The sequence below is a fragment of the Muntiacus reevesi genome, chromosome 8, assembly GCF_963930625.1.
Source record: "Muntiacus reevesi chromosome 8, mMunRee1.1, whole genome shotgun sequence".
NCBI lineage: Eukaryota > Metazoa > Chordata > Mammalia > Artiodactyla > Cervidae > Muntiacus > Muntiacus reevesi.
In genome coordinates, this window is record NC_089256.1 from 38,022,046 (window position 1) to 38,039,479 (window position 17,434).

Consider the following 17,434-nt stretch of genomic DNA (forward strand, 5'->3'; position numbering starts at 1 on the left):
CTCCCACCTCACCACTGACTGCCCAAGGCAGGCAGCCAACACAGAAAGTCTGTCTGTGTACCCTCTCATTGTTGTGTGCTGTTTAGTCACTAAGCCGTGTCCAAACACTTGCGTGGGTTGACATTTCCATGCATGTGTGCTAAGTCGCTTCAGTCATGTCCAATTCTTTGCAACCGTATGGACTGTAGCCCGCTAGGCTTCTCTGTCCATGGGATTCTCTGGGCAAGAATACTGGGGTGGGTTGCCATGCCCTCCTCCAGGGAATCTTCCCAATCCAGGGATTGAACCCACGTCTCTTATGTCTCCTGCATTAGCAGGCAGGTTCTTTACCACTAGTGCCACCTAGGAAGCCATTTCCATAACCCAACCTAGAGCCTGAAGCCTCTGAAACTCTTCGGTTAATATTTCAACATCTGAACAAGGCATCAGGGTAGGAAATCTAGTTCTTGAATTTTAGTTAACTTCCATTTAAAATATGTGCCTTGACTGTCTTGCCATTTTTTTCCATCATGAAGCAGAAGAGGTTTGGTGTGTCCTAGTGATGACGGTGAGGAACACAATCACATACTTGCTGACTGTGTGCCAAGCTCAGGGTTAGTCCTTTCTATTCATGATATGTTTTATGAAACTTTATCTTACTGGAAAGCTTTTTCGATGTGTTTGTAAACAGAAAAAGATATATTTTGAAGCACACGATCCTAAGAAATGGCTATTTGGTTCAACTATAACTCCACAAATTTCTAAACCAATTTTGTTGAACTTTGAACTTTTTCCTTTAGTTAATCACAACCTTTTTGGCCTGGCTTTCTCTCTGCTCTGCTGTCTTCCAGTTTTCCTTCTTTTCATCTTTATGGATGAAACAACATGAGCCATAGGGTCACAGGGATAGAAGACTTTCAATTTTAGGCTACAATGGGAGAGTTTAGAAGCCTTATTCCTACTTGAAGAGTTCAATCTCTGCATGGTGTTTATATAGGTACATTATTTTGAAATAAGAGATTCCCTAAGAGAAACAGTCATGCATGTTATTTTTAGTTGGAACATTTCTGTCAGCCGTAAACATGCTTGGAACTCAAGCTGGTCTTTGCCATCCTTGTGCTTTCAGTACACTTTCTAGAGGCTATGACAGGCCGGCCAACTATCTTTTAAAATATGTCCACCTGTCACCTTTAATGGGAAGTGTGCCTTCTTAAAGTTCCAGATGGTATTTTGGCTGCTAGGAAGTTGAAACTTGGTTTGTGTTAAAAATTCTCCTGCTGTTTGAAACTTTCACCTTCTTATAGTGTATTTTTTCCTCTAGACAAGGTCAGTGATGATGGCTTTTTACTTTCACACCTTTCTAATCTATCAGTTGGTTCTTCACAGGTGTCGTCTCTCCCTCCAGAGCTTATATATGAATTTTGTTTATATGCACCTTGTGCACTTAGCACCAAGGTTTGGCCGTTAATTATCCATATCACCCTGAGTTTTCTAAGTGTTTTCATCTCTATGGGTTTGTTCCCCTTCTGTAAGTGAGGAGTTGGACCAAGCACTTGCCACCTTCCTTTGCAGCTTTAGTGGCCTTCTGTCCACCATGGGCCACGCCCCAGAGACTCTGGTCCAGGTCTTGTCAATGTGTGACCTGAGGGCAACTTACTTAAATCACTCAAGGCATCAGCAGTCCCACATTTTAAATAGGACAACATATTCTGCCACAGAAAAAATTGTGTGATAGTTAATGAGGAAAAATGTTTGCAAAGCACTTGGGAGCTCCATACAGGAAAGTGCTCTGAAATTATTCAGGTGCCTCATTGGCAGAGCATAGGCATTCCAGGAACTGCCTTACTAAATAGGGTGCATTTTCAGATTAGTCAGGTGTAAACAACTCATTTCTTTATGTTTGGATTTGAAACAGTATCACTCACTAGAGATGAGTGATTCTTCCCCATTATTTTCCTGCATGTTACTTATAGCGAACCCCAAACGGCTTTCAACATTATACATGAAGTGGATGTGGCTGGTGTTGCTTGGTGCTCTTGATGTGGACAAATGAAATTAAGATGAGTGGAAGCAGATGGCTTTCTGGGTCCAAGCCTATGGCCAGGAATGGCAAGTCTGATTGGTTAGAAAGGGACACAGAGTACCAGGCAGACACTGGGATTAGACACAGGATGAGGAAGCTCATATAAGCCCCTGCACTTTAAAATGATCCATTTGGGGACCATACAGATGCTGGAGTGAGATATGAATTCCATTTCCTTGGATGAATGACCTGGGCATGTTACTTCACCCTTGTAAGCCTCAGTTTCCTTATCTATAACTTGAGAATAATACAGTAAGCACCTGTCTTGTGAAGATATTTTGAAAATTAAAGCAATAAGGCACTTTTGCACAGAGTATGTGATCATTTCAAGAAAAATTCAACTGTCCCTTTCTGCACAAAGGAACTGGTGATAAATGAAATCAACTGAAAAATGACTTGCATGGCATGAGGAAGAAAACTTAGGATTTTGCAAAAAACTATTTCAGATAATCAATAAAGCAAGTGATCATACTGTAGCTATGCAATTCAGAGTGAAGGGTCTAGTCCAGTCTCAGCTACATATGCTAATGGAAAGAAATGGCACCATGAAACAAATGCCAGCAGAGACAGAGGATTTTTAGCAGGCAGCAACTGTACTCTGGAGGCTGAAAAACCAGGCAGCAAGTGGTGGAACAGAAGAGGAGGCAGTGTCCTTTATGATTCTGTGTGTGTGTGTATGTGTGAGACGGGAGGAATATTTTTCTCCAGTTTCAGATGCCTGCTTTCTAAAGCATCACTTTTCAACTCTTTCTTGTGGACTGGGGCTGACACTCTACCATGACTGACAGTGAGAAAAAAAGAGAGGAAGAAAGATATCTTTAGGTTAGAGGGTGCAGAAGGTCTGCCTAAAATTTGAGGCTGAGGCATTCCAATTCTGAAGAGTGACCTCTGAATTGGGGGCTTAGCAAGAATCCATTTATTCTGTGGATTCTTTTTCATTCTAATCAAGCTTTTCCTAGGCTGCAAAGACAGTGACTGCTGTTACTGGACACTTTTTTGAAATACTATTCCCATCTAGTTCTCGCATTCTCTCGGCCTCTCCATCATTTGCTCTGGCATACACCTTCCTTCAGGTGAGTACAGTGTGGGGCAGTGTACAGAAAACGTGGTGTTTGCTAAGGGGGCAGAGAGCAGGGAGGGACAAGTAGGTGCAGGAGGAGGTGGCTACTACCAAGGAAAGCAGAAAGGGTCTTGGAAATTCCAAGTCCTCTGAATGGGGACAATCAAGATTGGAACAGAAAGGGGGAAAGGTCCAGTGACAAGAATGGAAGGTGCTCAGATGGAGTCATGCAGAGCCTTCACTGGCTGAAGAATCTGCTTTCCACCAGAGAGGTCTAGTTGGAGGGGGACATTCAAGACCACCTACCAGCCTTTCTCCCACTCTGGGGTTAGGGGGTGTAGTCCTGGTGCCAACTTGGACTGTGAAGCTGTCTGGGAAGGGGTGGAATTGCCTACTGGGGACACACTGCATTTATAAGACCTCTGTGGCTTTAGTGACAAGTAAAAATTTTGATGTCAAGAAGATTTTTAAAGATGTCAGGGACCTTCACCTACATTACCTGACTTTTCTTACAACTTTATGAGCGGGTAGATGTTAACATTTTCCCCTATCCTTCAGCACTAAGTACTGTTAAGATCTGTATCTTACATGACAAGAAAATGAGGCTCAGATTGATTATAGAATTTACCTAAAGTCACTCAGAAACTGGTAAAATCAAGGCTTTCTCACTTCAAACCTTATACTTGTTTGTTACTCCACTGGCTTGGTACAATTAGTAGCCAAGCTCTATATGAGGATTATAACATCACGATCTTGATCGCACTGTTATTACTCTATGGATACCATTGTTATGTTACTATCATCATTTTATCTATTTATGTAAAATTCAAGGCCAGAATAGCTGAGCATCTCAAAGTAACAGAGAAAATGATCAATTCTGCAGAGAACACTAATGGGCGTTAGTGACCACTGAGTTGATACTATGATTCGGAAAAGGTCCACGTGTCTACCACTTGTTGGTAAAGAAAACACAAGTGGGAACACAGGTACAATACAGTCTTTGTATACAGAAAAAAAAAAGAGAGAAGAAAAAGAAATTTAAGTCTTGGTAAGAAAATAATGAATTTATATATAAGTTCCCCAAATTAAATTCTCCTGGAAAGTATGCTTATGTATTTGAACATTCATTCATTCACTCAACCAATATTTGTTAAGCAAATACATATGCAAGCCTGCATTCATCTATGGATTTTAAAGCAGAAGTCCTAACACTGGCTCTTAAAAGAAAGTTCCACCTGGACAGCAGTGCCAGGTAAAATATATGGCACCCAGTTAAATCTAGATTTCAGATAAACAATGAACTCTTTTTTAGTATAAGTACATCACAAATACTGAAGGGGTATAGTTAGACTAAAAAAAAAATTGTTGTTTATCCAAAAATTCATCTGGGCATCTTATGTTTTTGTTTTCTAAGTCTGGCAACCTTATACCTGGTGATAAATACCCTGAATTCCATCTTTGTCAGCCTTGTAATTCTGTATGCAATTTTGTTGTATAGAGCATGGTACAAACAAATAGAATCTGGTATCTGAAATTTGTTCCGATCATTGCAGAGTACTTATATAAATGTACAAACTATATTTGCCTTATTTCTATGGAGCTATGTCCTAAAATAAATAAAACAATTCTGTGGGAAAAAATTTTTTTCCCTTTTGAAAGTGATTAGATATCATTAGAGAAGAATTCAGTTCATTCATTGATCAAATATTTTCTGAATGTTTACCATGTGGAAGGTATTATGTTGGGTATATTGAAGCGTAAGATATATATGATATATATTGTATAATTATATGTAAAATTGTTTCTGCTTTCATAAAGTTTACATTCTAATGGGAAAGCATAAAAACACTCATGTAATGATAATATAGGGCTTCCCAGGTGGCTCAGTTGGCAAAGAATCCACCTACAATGCAGGAGACCCCAGTTCAATTTCTTGGTCAGGAAGATCCCCTGGAGAAGGGATAGGCTAGCCATTCCAGTATTCATGGACTTCCCTGGTGACTCAGATGGTAAAGAATCTGCCTGCAATGTGGGAGACCTGGGTTTGATCACTGGGTTGGGAAGATCTCCTGGAGGAGGGCATGGCAATCCACTCCAGTATTCTTGCCAGGAGAATCCTCACAGACAGAGGAGCCTGGTGGGCTACAGTCCACAGGGTTGCAAAGAGTCACATATGACTAAGTGACTAAGCACAGCACAATTATAATAAGTCATTGTTATATGTTAAGTTATTGCTATAAGTTATTGTTATAATGTTAAGTGCCCAAAGGAGTACATTTGCCATGGAACCTTGAATATGCAAGATATTTGCTTCCATTAACATAGTTTGTCACTATAAAATCAAGCTGTTGTTCAGTACTCTGATTTACTTTTTTAAACACATAGGTTCTTGTGAGTGGAATTTTGGGGAACAATGTTATATAATAAAAACAACCTGAAGTCATCCTCCTCCTAATCACCCAAGCCATCTAGGGAAGTGATTCCCAACGCAGTGTGAATCAGGGCTTGTTAAGACATAGGTCACTGGGTTCCCATTCAGGTCTGGGATGGACTCAAGAATGTACATGCTGCTGTTCTGAGGGTCACACCTTGAGAAGCACTGCTCCCATGTTATCTTTGAATTTTCCCTATTGCTTGCCTTCCATGCCCACATTCACCCCAGGCTTATCCTCCTGTGCCCTCTGTCTTTCCGTGCCATCCCATGCCTTTTTTTGCTTTTTCTCTTGGGAGAGGGCACAGAGGAGTCCTGCTTTGTTCCATGAGAGGATGGTTTGTGTTAGCTTTGCTTTTTCTCTAATCCTCTTGTTTTTAAATGTGTCCTTAACTCTTGTTTTCCTGCCTCACAAAATTTATGAAACTTTAGTAAAGCAAACTTGAGAAATTCCTAGAAGAGATGAAGTCCTTTAATGGTTTGTTTGGCAGTAGATAGAGTGGTTTAGTGAGAGATTTTCTTTAAAAAATCTTTAAGGAATGAAAAAAAAAAATTCATGGTATGGAGGAAGTTCAAGGGAAACCCAAGGGGTATCACATTGCTTTGGCATTTGAATTCCAACGAGGAAGGAAACATGTTGACAGTTATTACTCAGAGATTGGAGACAGAGCAAACAAACTCAGTGTCTCTGGGAGGAGGAGGCTAAGGTGATGAGGATGATTTTTTAAAGAAAGCATTAAGTAGTACTTTACCTTTTATGCAGAGCTCTCACATGCATAATACCTTTACAGTAGCTCAAAAGGCAGGAAAATTATTGTTTCCACTTTAAGCTCAAACAAACTAAGGGTAATGAAATTAAGTGACTTGTGTATGGTCACAATTAGAGGAACCAAAACTGAACCCAAATAATTAATTCCAGCACAATCATCTTTCACTTACGTCCCTACTCTAAGTATCAGTGCTACAATCATCAGGGAATATGCTCGACAACCTACGCTCCCTTGGTGCGCTAAGGCAGAGGTAAGCTCCAAGGTCAACATGATGGACTACTTATTTGTAGCAAACATGTCCTTTTAATGACTATGTGGATCATTAACATAGACTTACATGAATTGTATTTGGAATTCAGATCTCAGAACTGAGTCTCTCCAATCACTGAAAGTGTGAAAGTTGCTCAGTTGTGTCTGATTGTTTGCGACCCCATAGACTATACAGTCTATGGAATTCTCCAGGCCATAATACTGGAGTGGGTAGCTATTCCCTTCTCCAGGGGATCTTCCCAACCCAGGGATCGAACCCAGGTCTCCTGCACTGCAGGCGGATTCTTTACCAACTGAACCACCAGGGAAGCCCCCAATCCTTGAAAGCAAGTATCATATTCATTAAAAGTTGTAGTTGCTAAACTGCAAAGCTGGTTACCATGCATAGTGGGTGTGATGCTGAGAACCTGTTTTTTTCCTTTTAACTCTGTAAAGCTACTCTTTCCTAGTAAGATTCTTTTTGGTTAGACTAAAGGTAGGAAGCAGAATCCATCTCTACTCTTCTAGTATACCCAGGACTTTCTAGAATCTTATTTTAGACTAACATTGGACTCTTTGCTGTGGATTTTTATCATTTCCACTGGACTCCTGTAAAGTTGTGAGGCTCCACTTTTTTGATGTTTTCTCAAGACACTGGAGAGAACTTTGTTTTGAAATGTCAGCCAAAGTGAATCCAGGTGCTGAATTACTTCCATATGTTCAGGCTGTCTTGCCTTTTGAAAACCGAGACCAATTGTTCCTAAACTTTGTTAGGTTATAGACTTCTTCACTTAGATAAGTATTGATAGAGAGCTGACCATTCCAAACTGCCACTGCCAAATGATTTGGGGGTGAAATGGAAGTGTTGATTCTTTTAGATAAGGTATGCAAGTGATAGATGTACATTATTTATTGTTCCTGGATGTAGTCAGGTTATAAACACCATTACAAAGAACTTTATAAGTTATGAGGAACTTCATAGTTTACCAGAGATCTGAAGTTATGCCTTTGAGCATAACTCAGATTTATAAAATGACTTTACTTGTAGCCTTTGTATCTATGATGTCTAAATTTGCAAATCCATTGCTGGTTTTCTTATGGGCAAATCTAGTTATTTGGGTTAACCACAGAATCCTTTGGTAAAATTGAATAAATATGTTCATACACCAAAGAGACAATTTTCTGTAGTACACCAAAAAATGTTATGCTCCAGATTTAAAGCCTTATTTTGACATGTGATCTAATAGAGTATGTAAACTTTATGTCTGCTGGGTCTACTGGAAGAGATGCAAAGATGGGGAGAGTAGAAACATTCATGGATCCAAGAACAGAGACGTCAACTTTGGTTAAGAATACATCTCCACAAATGGTCTCTTTTTCCCCCTTAATCCTTAATTTGATGGACTTACAAGGTAGGTACTCAGAGGAGGAAAGGACATAAACTATGGGAGAATACCCTGTAAATCATAAATTGCCATATAAATAAAAATATTACTATTCGATTAATTTACTAAATAATGATACCATACACATGGAAAATGTCCTCGATTGACCTCAGGTTATTAGATATTCACATGTACTCTAAGTAAATACAGTGACTTACCACTACCCGATTTTTTCCCTAAATTCAGTAGTAGTCACTCTGATTTTTAGAGGTATGAAAACTGTCATCTTGAAGAACTGATTCACACAAGGGCACATACATAGATTTACATATTGTTCTGATTTAAGTTGAACTGCACAGAAGGAAAATTTCATCTTAAGTAATGTTCTGTTTCAATTGTTCACTTCCATGTTGGTATGTCTGTTGCAGTCCTTCCCTTCTATTCCCCAATTTAAATTGATCTGCTTTATGTTCTATCCCCTAGCTAGTCCTGTTGGCTGACCTGAGAAACAAGGTTGCTTTGAGGAACTAACTTATTTTCACGTATTGTAATTCAGGTATATAACTTTCCCCTGATAATTTATTTGTCATTTAATAGAGATATTCTAGAACTAGAAGGTTAGCAGATGAATGACTCTCATAATCAGTTCAGTTCAGTTCAGTTGCTCAGTTGTGTCCGACCCCATGGACTGCAGCACGCCAGGCTTCCTTGTCCCTTACCAACTCCCGGAGCCTTCTTAAATTCATGTCCATCGCGTTGATAATTCCTCATAATAGGAATTATATAATTCCTCATAGTAGGAATTATGACTCTCATAATAGGAGTTTCAAATATGGTGATCATCATTGAGTTAGTTACTTTTAGTATAAGAGAATCCATGTGAAATCATATCACATATATAGCCCCTTATAAGGAGGAGTATCCATGGAGTTCTCACTTCTGTCTGGTCCATTGTAGAACTAGGAAGGGGCACTCACTGGCTGGGAGGTCAGGAGATCTTTGCTCTAGAATCATTCGCTCCAGGAATGAAGCACTATCTTGCCCAACTACTCACCTGATGAATAACTGAATCCCCTCTATAACAAATCACTATGAAATGATCATCCATTCTCTCCTTGAACACCTCTAATTATAGGAACTCATGCTCCCTTTGGAGGTTGTCTACCTATCTTTAAAGCATTTCTGCTTAAACTTCCTCTTTTATTTAATTAAATATCTTTATAGCTTCTAATCATTGGTCCATTTCTATATATGTGAACACAAATGGAACAAGCTTAATGTATCTTCCCTCAAATCATTTAAATAATGTTAAAAGTGTGAACAACAGCTAACATTTATAGAGTGCTTATTACGTGCTGGAGATTGCTTTAGGAACTTCATATGTATTAATTCATTTAATCCTCAAAACAGCACTACTATCATTATTATCCCCATCATATAGACAAGGAAACTGATGTATAGCAATGTTAAGTAATTTTGCCAAGCTGACAAAGCTCGGTAGGCACTTTCAATTCAAACCTACGCACTGCCAAACACCTCTAGCACCTTCAAACATGACTCATATGCCATGGCTTCATGACCCTTTTCATCTTAATCATACTCCTCCGAGTGTGCCCCAAAGAGTCTACTGTCCTTTTAAACGGGAGAACCCAGAACTGATTGTGGTCTCTAGATGTGGAAAATAGAGAACTAGCACTAGAAAACAGTGAGCTTATCACCCCTCTTCATTTCAGGGACTGTAAGTGTAGCCTTCACTGGCATTAGCCTTGTTGTGGCCTCTTCAAGCTGTTGGTTCAAATGAAACTTACTACAGACTGAAACCCTTATTCCTGTTTGGCTTATAGGACTTGGGTCTGTAAAATGAGGTGACTGGAGTGTATGATCTCCAAGGACTTTTCTAGTTTTAAACATCTAGGATCAAAAATATCTTTCAAAGTTCAATGTATTTAAGGGATGTTGTGCCTGCAAATTCTGTATCAGGTTTTCTCATTTGGCCCTTTCCCACAAAGGGTTTCTGTGATTTTGTCTTTTGGCGATAGGATGCTTGGTTCGTGGGGCGGGGGCATAGTTGGGGCTTCTAGAAGATGGTTTACAATATGTCTTTCTGTAAAACCTGAAAGATGATTCCTACTTTCCCTTCCACCTACAGGTCCTGCCCCTCCCTTCCTCCAGCCCCCTCGGCCTCTCCCCCCTGCTGCCAGTCTTCCAGCGGGCCGCACTCACCTGTGTGTACGAACATGTGCTTGACGTAGTTCTGTTTGGCGGTGAAAGTCTTGTTGCAGAGAGTGCACTCATAAGGCTTTTTTTCGCCCTGCCCACTGGCTGTGCTGTGGCCTGCGGATGGGGCCAGGGGCTGTGGCGCTGGCAGCTGTGCAGTAAAGGTCGACAAGCCGGGCTGGGACACTGTCACAAACTGGGTCTGCTGGCCTGCCAGGGGCTGCGGCAGGCTGAAGAGGAAAGGCTTGGGGCCGCTGCCCGCCGGCTGGGTAGTGAAGAGGGCCGGCAGGTAGGTGTTACCGGCTGTGCCAATGACCTGCGTGTTGCTGGTTAAGGTCAGAGGCATCCTCAAGTTGCTGGTGAGGGTTTCGGTCTGGCGTAAGTAGAGCTGGGTACTTGGCAATGGCTGCCCGATGGACGTGTTGACCGAAGGCTGCTGCAGGGCACTTTTGTCGGAGCTGTTGCTGACAGTGATCACCGTGTTGTCCATCTCCACCTCGTTGCTTCTTTCGGGGGAGGAGGCACCGGTCTCTAGCTGGTGCGGCTGCGGGGCGCCCTCGGCCGGGGCTTCCGCGGCCTGCTCAGGTTGGGCGGGTTCGGCCTGGCTGTCCCGCGCCGCCCCGGGCCCAAACTGCTGCTCCACGGAGTCGGGCTCGGTGCCTATGGAGGAGCTGACGCCCGAGTCGAAGCTTTCGCCCTTGGGCTCACTCTCGGTGCCCTCGGCCTGGTCGGTGTCTTCCGTGCACTCCTCGGACTCATTGCGCTCCAGGATCTGCACCCTTTGCTGCCCGTAGTAGTCGTAGTCGTCCTCCATCTCCTGCTTGATATGGATGTTGCCCACCAGGGTCTGGATGCGCACGGGCCGGGGCTGCTTGCGGCAGTGCGTGGTCTCGGGAGTGGTGGACAGGTAGCGCTCCATCTGCTGCGAGCGCTCGTGAATGCGCGTGATCCAGCTGGGGTCTTCTATGTGGTGGTCGCGGGGCAGGCCAAGTGCCGTCTCGTGGTGGCTGACTACTGCGCCGCTGTAGAAGGAGCGCTCGCCGCTGCCGTTCTGCATGGAGCAGGCGTACAGCGCCGAGTAGATCCTGTCCACGCTGTGCTGCGGGTGGCTCTGCAGGTAGCCTGACTCGGTGTCGCTGCTCTGGCCCGAGGTGCCTGACTCGGGAGTGCCCCGTGGTGTGTCCTGGCCTGAGTCCTGGATCCCCGGGAACACATCACCCACGTTCTGCGACACGATGCGCGTGCACTCATCGATGACCGTTTTGATCTGCAGGATGCTGGCGGCCGTGAGGATCTGCAGGGCTTCCGACTGAGAGACGCGCAGCACGCCGCTGTACATGAAGTCAATGAGCTTTTGCACCGACTGCACCGACACCACCGATGGGATCTCGATGTCGCTGTAGCCCAGCAGCAGCTTGTCCTGGAAGAAGGGGCTGCCGGCGGCCAGCACGCAGCGGTGTGCGCGCAGCATGCTCCCGTGGATGCGCACCGTCACGTCACAGAAGTGGCCACGGTTGCGCTGCTCGTTGAGGGTCTCGAGCACGGAATTGCTGAAGTTGTGAAGGTTGATGCTGTGAATGCGCTCGGTCATCCCCTTGCAACTGATGTCACCTGCACGGTGCGACAGACACAACACAGGGCGTGGGTCAGAGCAAGCTGGCTGCATCCCTAACATTTGGGTCTCAGGTGGGCAATGCTCATGGCTCCTAGCAGCACCCCTGTGCAGACACAAGCAGGCTCTGTGCCAAGATGGATAGGCTTTGCATCAGGTTGACCTGTGGGTATGATGTCCTATGGTAACAAGGCCTTGGCTTTTGTGGCAACAGGGCCCCAGCTATTTGGTGGTACTGAATCCATAATTGATCCCCTAGACCTTCAGCCAGGGTTGTCAGTTGAAGTACAGCAGTCTAAAAAACAGATAGGTCATTGCCTGCTTTTCCTACAGCTTCAGCAAATAAGAACCAAAAGGCAAATGAAGACTTGTTCTCAGGAAACTCTGCCTCCACTTTAGACAGGCCTAAGCCCAGGTCCTTTGGGAAAGCTTGTATTTTTCTCAATTTATCAAAATTCCTTATTTTATTCATGACCACAATATTTAATTCCCTTCCTGTTAATTAACATGGCACATTCTGCAAATCCACACCACATATGCAAAAATTCTTGGAAAAGTCAGCTTAGACTAAGATAGACATAAAATAGCTACCACCATGTTTTCCAGTGGAGGGACAGACTCTAGAATGCAATCTTCTTGTATCTGTGCATTTTTCTTATCCTCTTTGATGCGACCTGTTTGAGTACTTTCTAGGGTGGTTGTATATTATATGGTGGTCTTCTGAATTTTCTGAGGCTTAATGAAGAAGAAATGTTAGAAAGGTCAGAGATGGCAGTGTTGACCTGGGAGACTGGAATACACTAGGTGACCATATTCGTCATTCAAACTGGGCACTTAGGAGGACTGTTAGTAAGTAGGTCAGGACAGTAGGGTTAACCTGGAGTGGGATGTACAATTATCACAGGAATTGGGTCCTCTCTGTGCTTACAAGAGGGATATATCAGACAGCTGCCAGGAAGAAGGCAGCACTCAGCTACGTGGAACATGTAGACAGCCTGACCTATTGCCACCCTTATATCCTAGGCTGTGCAGACAAGAGATAGGTTGGTAACACCTAGATCCCAGATTGAGAAGGAAAACAAGTGTCTATAACACTAGACTTAGGGCTTTCCTGTTTTTTTTTTTTACTTTAACTCTAAAGAATCCCTCTCTCCACATCATTCTTCAGTCATTCCCCATTCTTGCCTTCACAACTGAAAGATTACCTTGAGGGAAGCCAAGTAAGTAGGCTTTCAAAACTAGGTGACCCAGGTATAGATTGTTGGTGTGACCCAGATCCCTGTGTCTTGTTATAAGTAACCCAGAGGTAATGGCCTGCACACAGAGGAATGACCACCTCCTCAGGTTCTTTCTCCTCTGCCTTAGGAAAGAGGACCTGCTCAGAGAAGTCTGAGCTCAACTAGCTTTTCTACTGTGGTACAATCCATCTGGTGTGGTACCATCACAGCTGGTGTGATTGCATCCTTATATACCCATTCATTTCCTTTGCTCCCAACTTTACATTTAGTCAGCCTCACAGAAATCCAGTAAACTTAATAAATGCTGCCTACAGGCTCTATGTTCTCTTTGAGTGATATGATTTGTGCAAATTTTTTCATAAGAGAATTCCTTTTCCTTCCAATTTCTATTAGGTCTGTTAATGTGTCTAAAATATTTCATTAGATGACTGTTTCTCTTTTTCCTTTTACATAAAACCTTGTCCTTGCCAGGTTAAGGAATCAAGGTGAATCCCCTATAACTGTTAATACAAAACACGGCACCAGAGGAAGGCCCCAAAAACCTAGAAAGGAAAATTTAGGAAATCAGTCAGCAGATCATATTCTAAAGTCTTACTGAGTCCCTCATGCTTGTGCACTGTGATAATAACAAGAGCGATTTTTTTTTAAGAGTGTCAAGTTTTAACTACTTTATGTACATTATTTCATTGAGTCCTCACAACAATCCTATGATGTCAGTAGTATTATTATCCCCATATTTCAGATGAGGAAACTGAGGCCAGAGGAACTAGGAAACCACTCAAGGCCACACAGGTAGTTGGTGGTTGAGCTGGCATTTGAACCTAGCAGTCTGGGTCTAGAGTTCACACTCTTATCTGCTTCACTGTATTGCATGCTTTGTCCCTGAATGGCGCCTGGGGTTCTTAGGTGTCCATGGGTCTGCCGTAAAGGTGTGTAATAAGGTCTGTTCAGTGTACCTTCCAGCTACTTCTGTACCTATCCATAAATTAGTGTGCTGTCTCACAGCCTCAGTCATCTAATAAAGCATATTTTAAAAAACGTATAAATGGAACAATGCAAGAGATAAAAGAGAGTTCTGGCACTAAAATGTAGAAGTTTCTATATAACAATTTTACTATCACCAAGGTCTCTTTCATTTAAGTAAAATGGTAAGCACTAAAATTGGCTAAGTCTCTGATAAAATCACCGTCTCTGAGTAGGATGGATTTATTAAACATTTTTCTCCACACGGATAAAAACACTCTTTAAACACACAATTGCTCATAGCAGCAGTCACAGCTATATCACTTGAGTTGTCATATCTTCTTTCTGATAATTCTGGGAAGAAGCTCAATCACAATTATCATAATAATTAATAACCATGTAGCATTTTACAGTGTACAGACTCTTTCAGAGGTATAGACTCATTTACTCCTTATAACAATCCTATATATTTTCAGGACAGGTCCTATTATTACTATTTGATATAAAAGGAAGTTGAGGGTTTCAAAGTATCTAAATGACTAACCCAATGTTTTCCAGAGCTAGTAAGTGGCTGAGGTGGGATTAGATCCCATGCCCCTTGATGCTCTTTTTATCACATGATACTGGATCACTGACAAATGAAATGTGGATTACCCAAAGACTGAGGGCCATCTAATTCTCACAACATAGAAAGTGATGATGGAGCTTGCTGTAGAGATGGATATGGTCACCAACAAGAGCTGTCATTATATCACATACATTCATAGATATATGCACACACACACAAACACACACAAACTCATGAAAAAAAGTTCAAACTGCTTGTTGAGCTGATCCACTCAAGTCTAAATAATCAGGTAAAGCTATAGCAATAATAACAAAAATTTGTCTGCTAAATAATCTGAGTTATGATTTTTGCAGTAATGCTGTTGCCAACTTCATTAAAAACCACAGAGACAAACTTGAACCTGCGCACATATACAACCTGACCTGACAAACCTCGTTGGATTTTTGTAGACACAATTTTTAAAGGTCTGAGCACACTGGTCCTGCACCACAGTGAGCAGCTGTGAAAGGCTGAATCGGTTTTTGCTGATATGTGTACAGATGTGATGGGGGACCCTGCCGGTCCATTCAAGCATGCCTCGGCCCTCCAGCGCACAATGCTGAAGCAAGTCCTTTCCCAGGCTTTCTTTCATTTTCAACACTAATACAGTGGGAAAGAGTTTCTGCCACGGCAAGGCAATGTCCAGGCTTTTGTGAAACAGGTCCTTTTCATGCAGTGGGCATTAATGTATAGATTCCAACGGAATAAATCTGAAATACTCTACTGTAGAAGATTTGTTCCCCATTGAAAACAAATCTTGATTAGATGGTTATTCAGAGACTGTATAGGAAGGAATGGTGTGAAAATGCTAACTCCATTCTTTCTTAGATTGGCAGTGAATAGGCCTTTGGGCTATTCAAAAAAAAAAAAAAAAAAAAAAACCTTCGACTCTACAAAACCATACAACTTTACAAAGATTTTGTGCATCTGGGGATGCCACGATACACTTCCTCCCCCCTTCCTTCCAAAAATCCCCCATGGTGGTGTGAACATAGAACTGATGGGGTAAAATGGAAAATAAAAAAAACTGACAAAAATAGTTCTCTGCATGTTTTAAAATAGTAACCCATCTTCTTTCCACTAGAGTAAAAAATATATAGTCAGTCTGTGATGGCATTCACTGAAACACTCAAGGAATTCTATTCCTGAATGTGATCGTGTACTCTAAGTGATTGTGTTCTGCGAGTGAGCACAGTATGGATGAGGCTGATGCAGGAGTGAGCACCAGAGGGGGATTCTGCTTGTGGTGAAATAGCTGATGGAGGGCTTGACTGTCTATGTTGTAGGAACCCAGCTCCTGCCTGTCCCTGAAATGGCGGGTGTCGAGGGATAGGACTAAGCACAAGAATAAAAAAGCTGCCTGTGCACAAGGGAAAAGGAATAAGAAAAGGAAACAGCAGGCAATACAATCTCTTTTAATTAGGTGTGAAATCCAGTCCTTTCTCAGTCCAGATATATAAAATGAGACTAGTGCAAGGGCGAGATGCTGTAGAGAGAGATGGGAATTGGAAGACTGTGACTGGGAAAGAAACACTAGCTCTCAAATTAAAACCAAGATGAATTTTGGTTGACAGACTGAAGTCAAATGTCAGGGCCAAAGAGCCCTCGAATTTTCAGTTTGGGCCACCATGCTTATGTGTGCTAAGTGGGTCAGCACGTGAAATAGGGCCAGGTGGCCAGGCCTCCACAGCCCAGCTTCTTATCACTCCCTTTCCCAGACTGTGCTCAATAGCACACTGACATTGCTCTTTCATATTATCAGGTGACGAGTGATCATGTTGAACTTTCATATTTTGGTGCTAATTACCAAGTTGGTCCCTTTGGGAAGGATCCAGTTCTTACTGGAGAAAGCTGGGATGCATGTGGCAACTAAGGCCCCTTTCTCCCCAAATCTATATCTTTTTGTCCTGCCAGGTGCCTGAACTCAGTCATGTTTATTTTACCTCTTTGCCTGGGGTGGACACTTGCTGAGTCTCCACACCACATGGGGTTAGAGGTTGCTTGCTCACAGATTCCACCATCTAGAGCAGATGGTCCTGTATGTCCCTCCCCTCTCTATCTCACTGGCGTCTTCACAGGGTGGCTCTGGGAAAATCACTAATGCAAGTGGGAGGCAGTAGGCAGAGCTAGACCTCTTTCTTCTACCCTAGCTCCATCTGTTGTTGTTTAGTGACTAAGATGTATCTGTCTCTTTTGCTATCCCATGGACTGTAGCCCACCAGGGTCCTCTGTCCATGGGATTTTCCATGCAAGAACACTGGAGTGGGTTGCCATTTCCTTCCAGGGGATCTTCCTGATGAGGGATCAAACCCATGTCTCCTGCTTGGCAGGCAGGTTCTTGCAGGTTCTTTACCCCTGAACCACCTGGGAAGCCCCCTGGCTCCATACACGTAGCATATTCCTGCTCTCATTGCCTCTGTAGGTGAACTGTGGGAAGGTCATTAGTATTTGAGAAGGAGATGCCTCATACGCTTGCTTACCCATTCCTGGTGAGCAGGGGGTGCTTTGAGCTATCTCCCAATGAGGGTTATCCCCGTCTTCCAGATTGTCGTAGCCTGGATTAAAGGAACCATTAACTATTTCATCTTTTTTATTTTTTTATCATTGGTAACAGAATTCTCCTAAAACTGAAATCAATTCTTCAATTTTCATAAATTTGACTTCCAAACATATTTTCAGGAATATACAACCTATTAAAGTTGGGAGCACTGTGTATGAAATTTTAAAGTCACTACTTATTATTTCAGGTAGATGGAGATATTAAAATTACTAATGATTTTTTATTTATGGTCTCAATATTTTGGTTAGGTATGTTTTATATTACTTGAATTTTCATTCAT

At 42.5% G+C, this 17,434-nt stretch overlaps 1 protein-coding gene across 15 annotated transcripts in view; it reads right to left on the minus strand.

Moving 5' to 3' along the window:
* Window positions 1-17,434, minus strand: part of ZBTB20 (zinc finger and BTB domain containing 20) — an 858,187-nt gene that overhangs the window by 24,221 nt on the left and 816,532 nt on the right. For all 15 annotated transcript variants that reach the window (XM_065942514.1, XM_065942523.1, XM_065942509.1 and 12 more), the window contains one exon: window positions 10,181-11,785. In XM_065942514.1, the coding sequence (XP_065798586.1) occupies window positions 10,181-11,785 (1,605 nt within the window). The remainder of the gene's footprint in view (window positions 1-10,180; window positions 11,786-17,434) is intronic.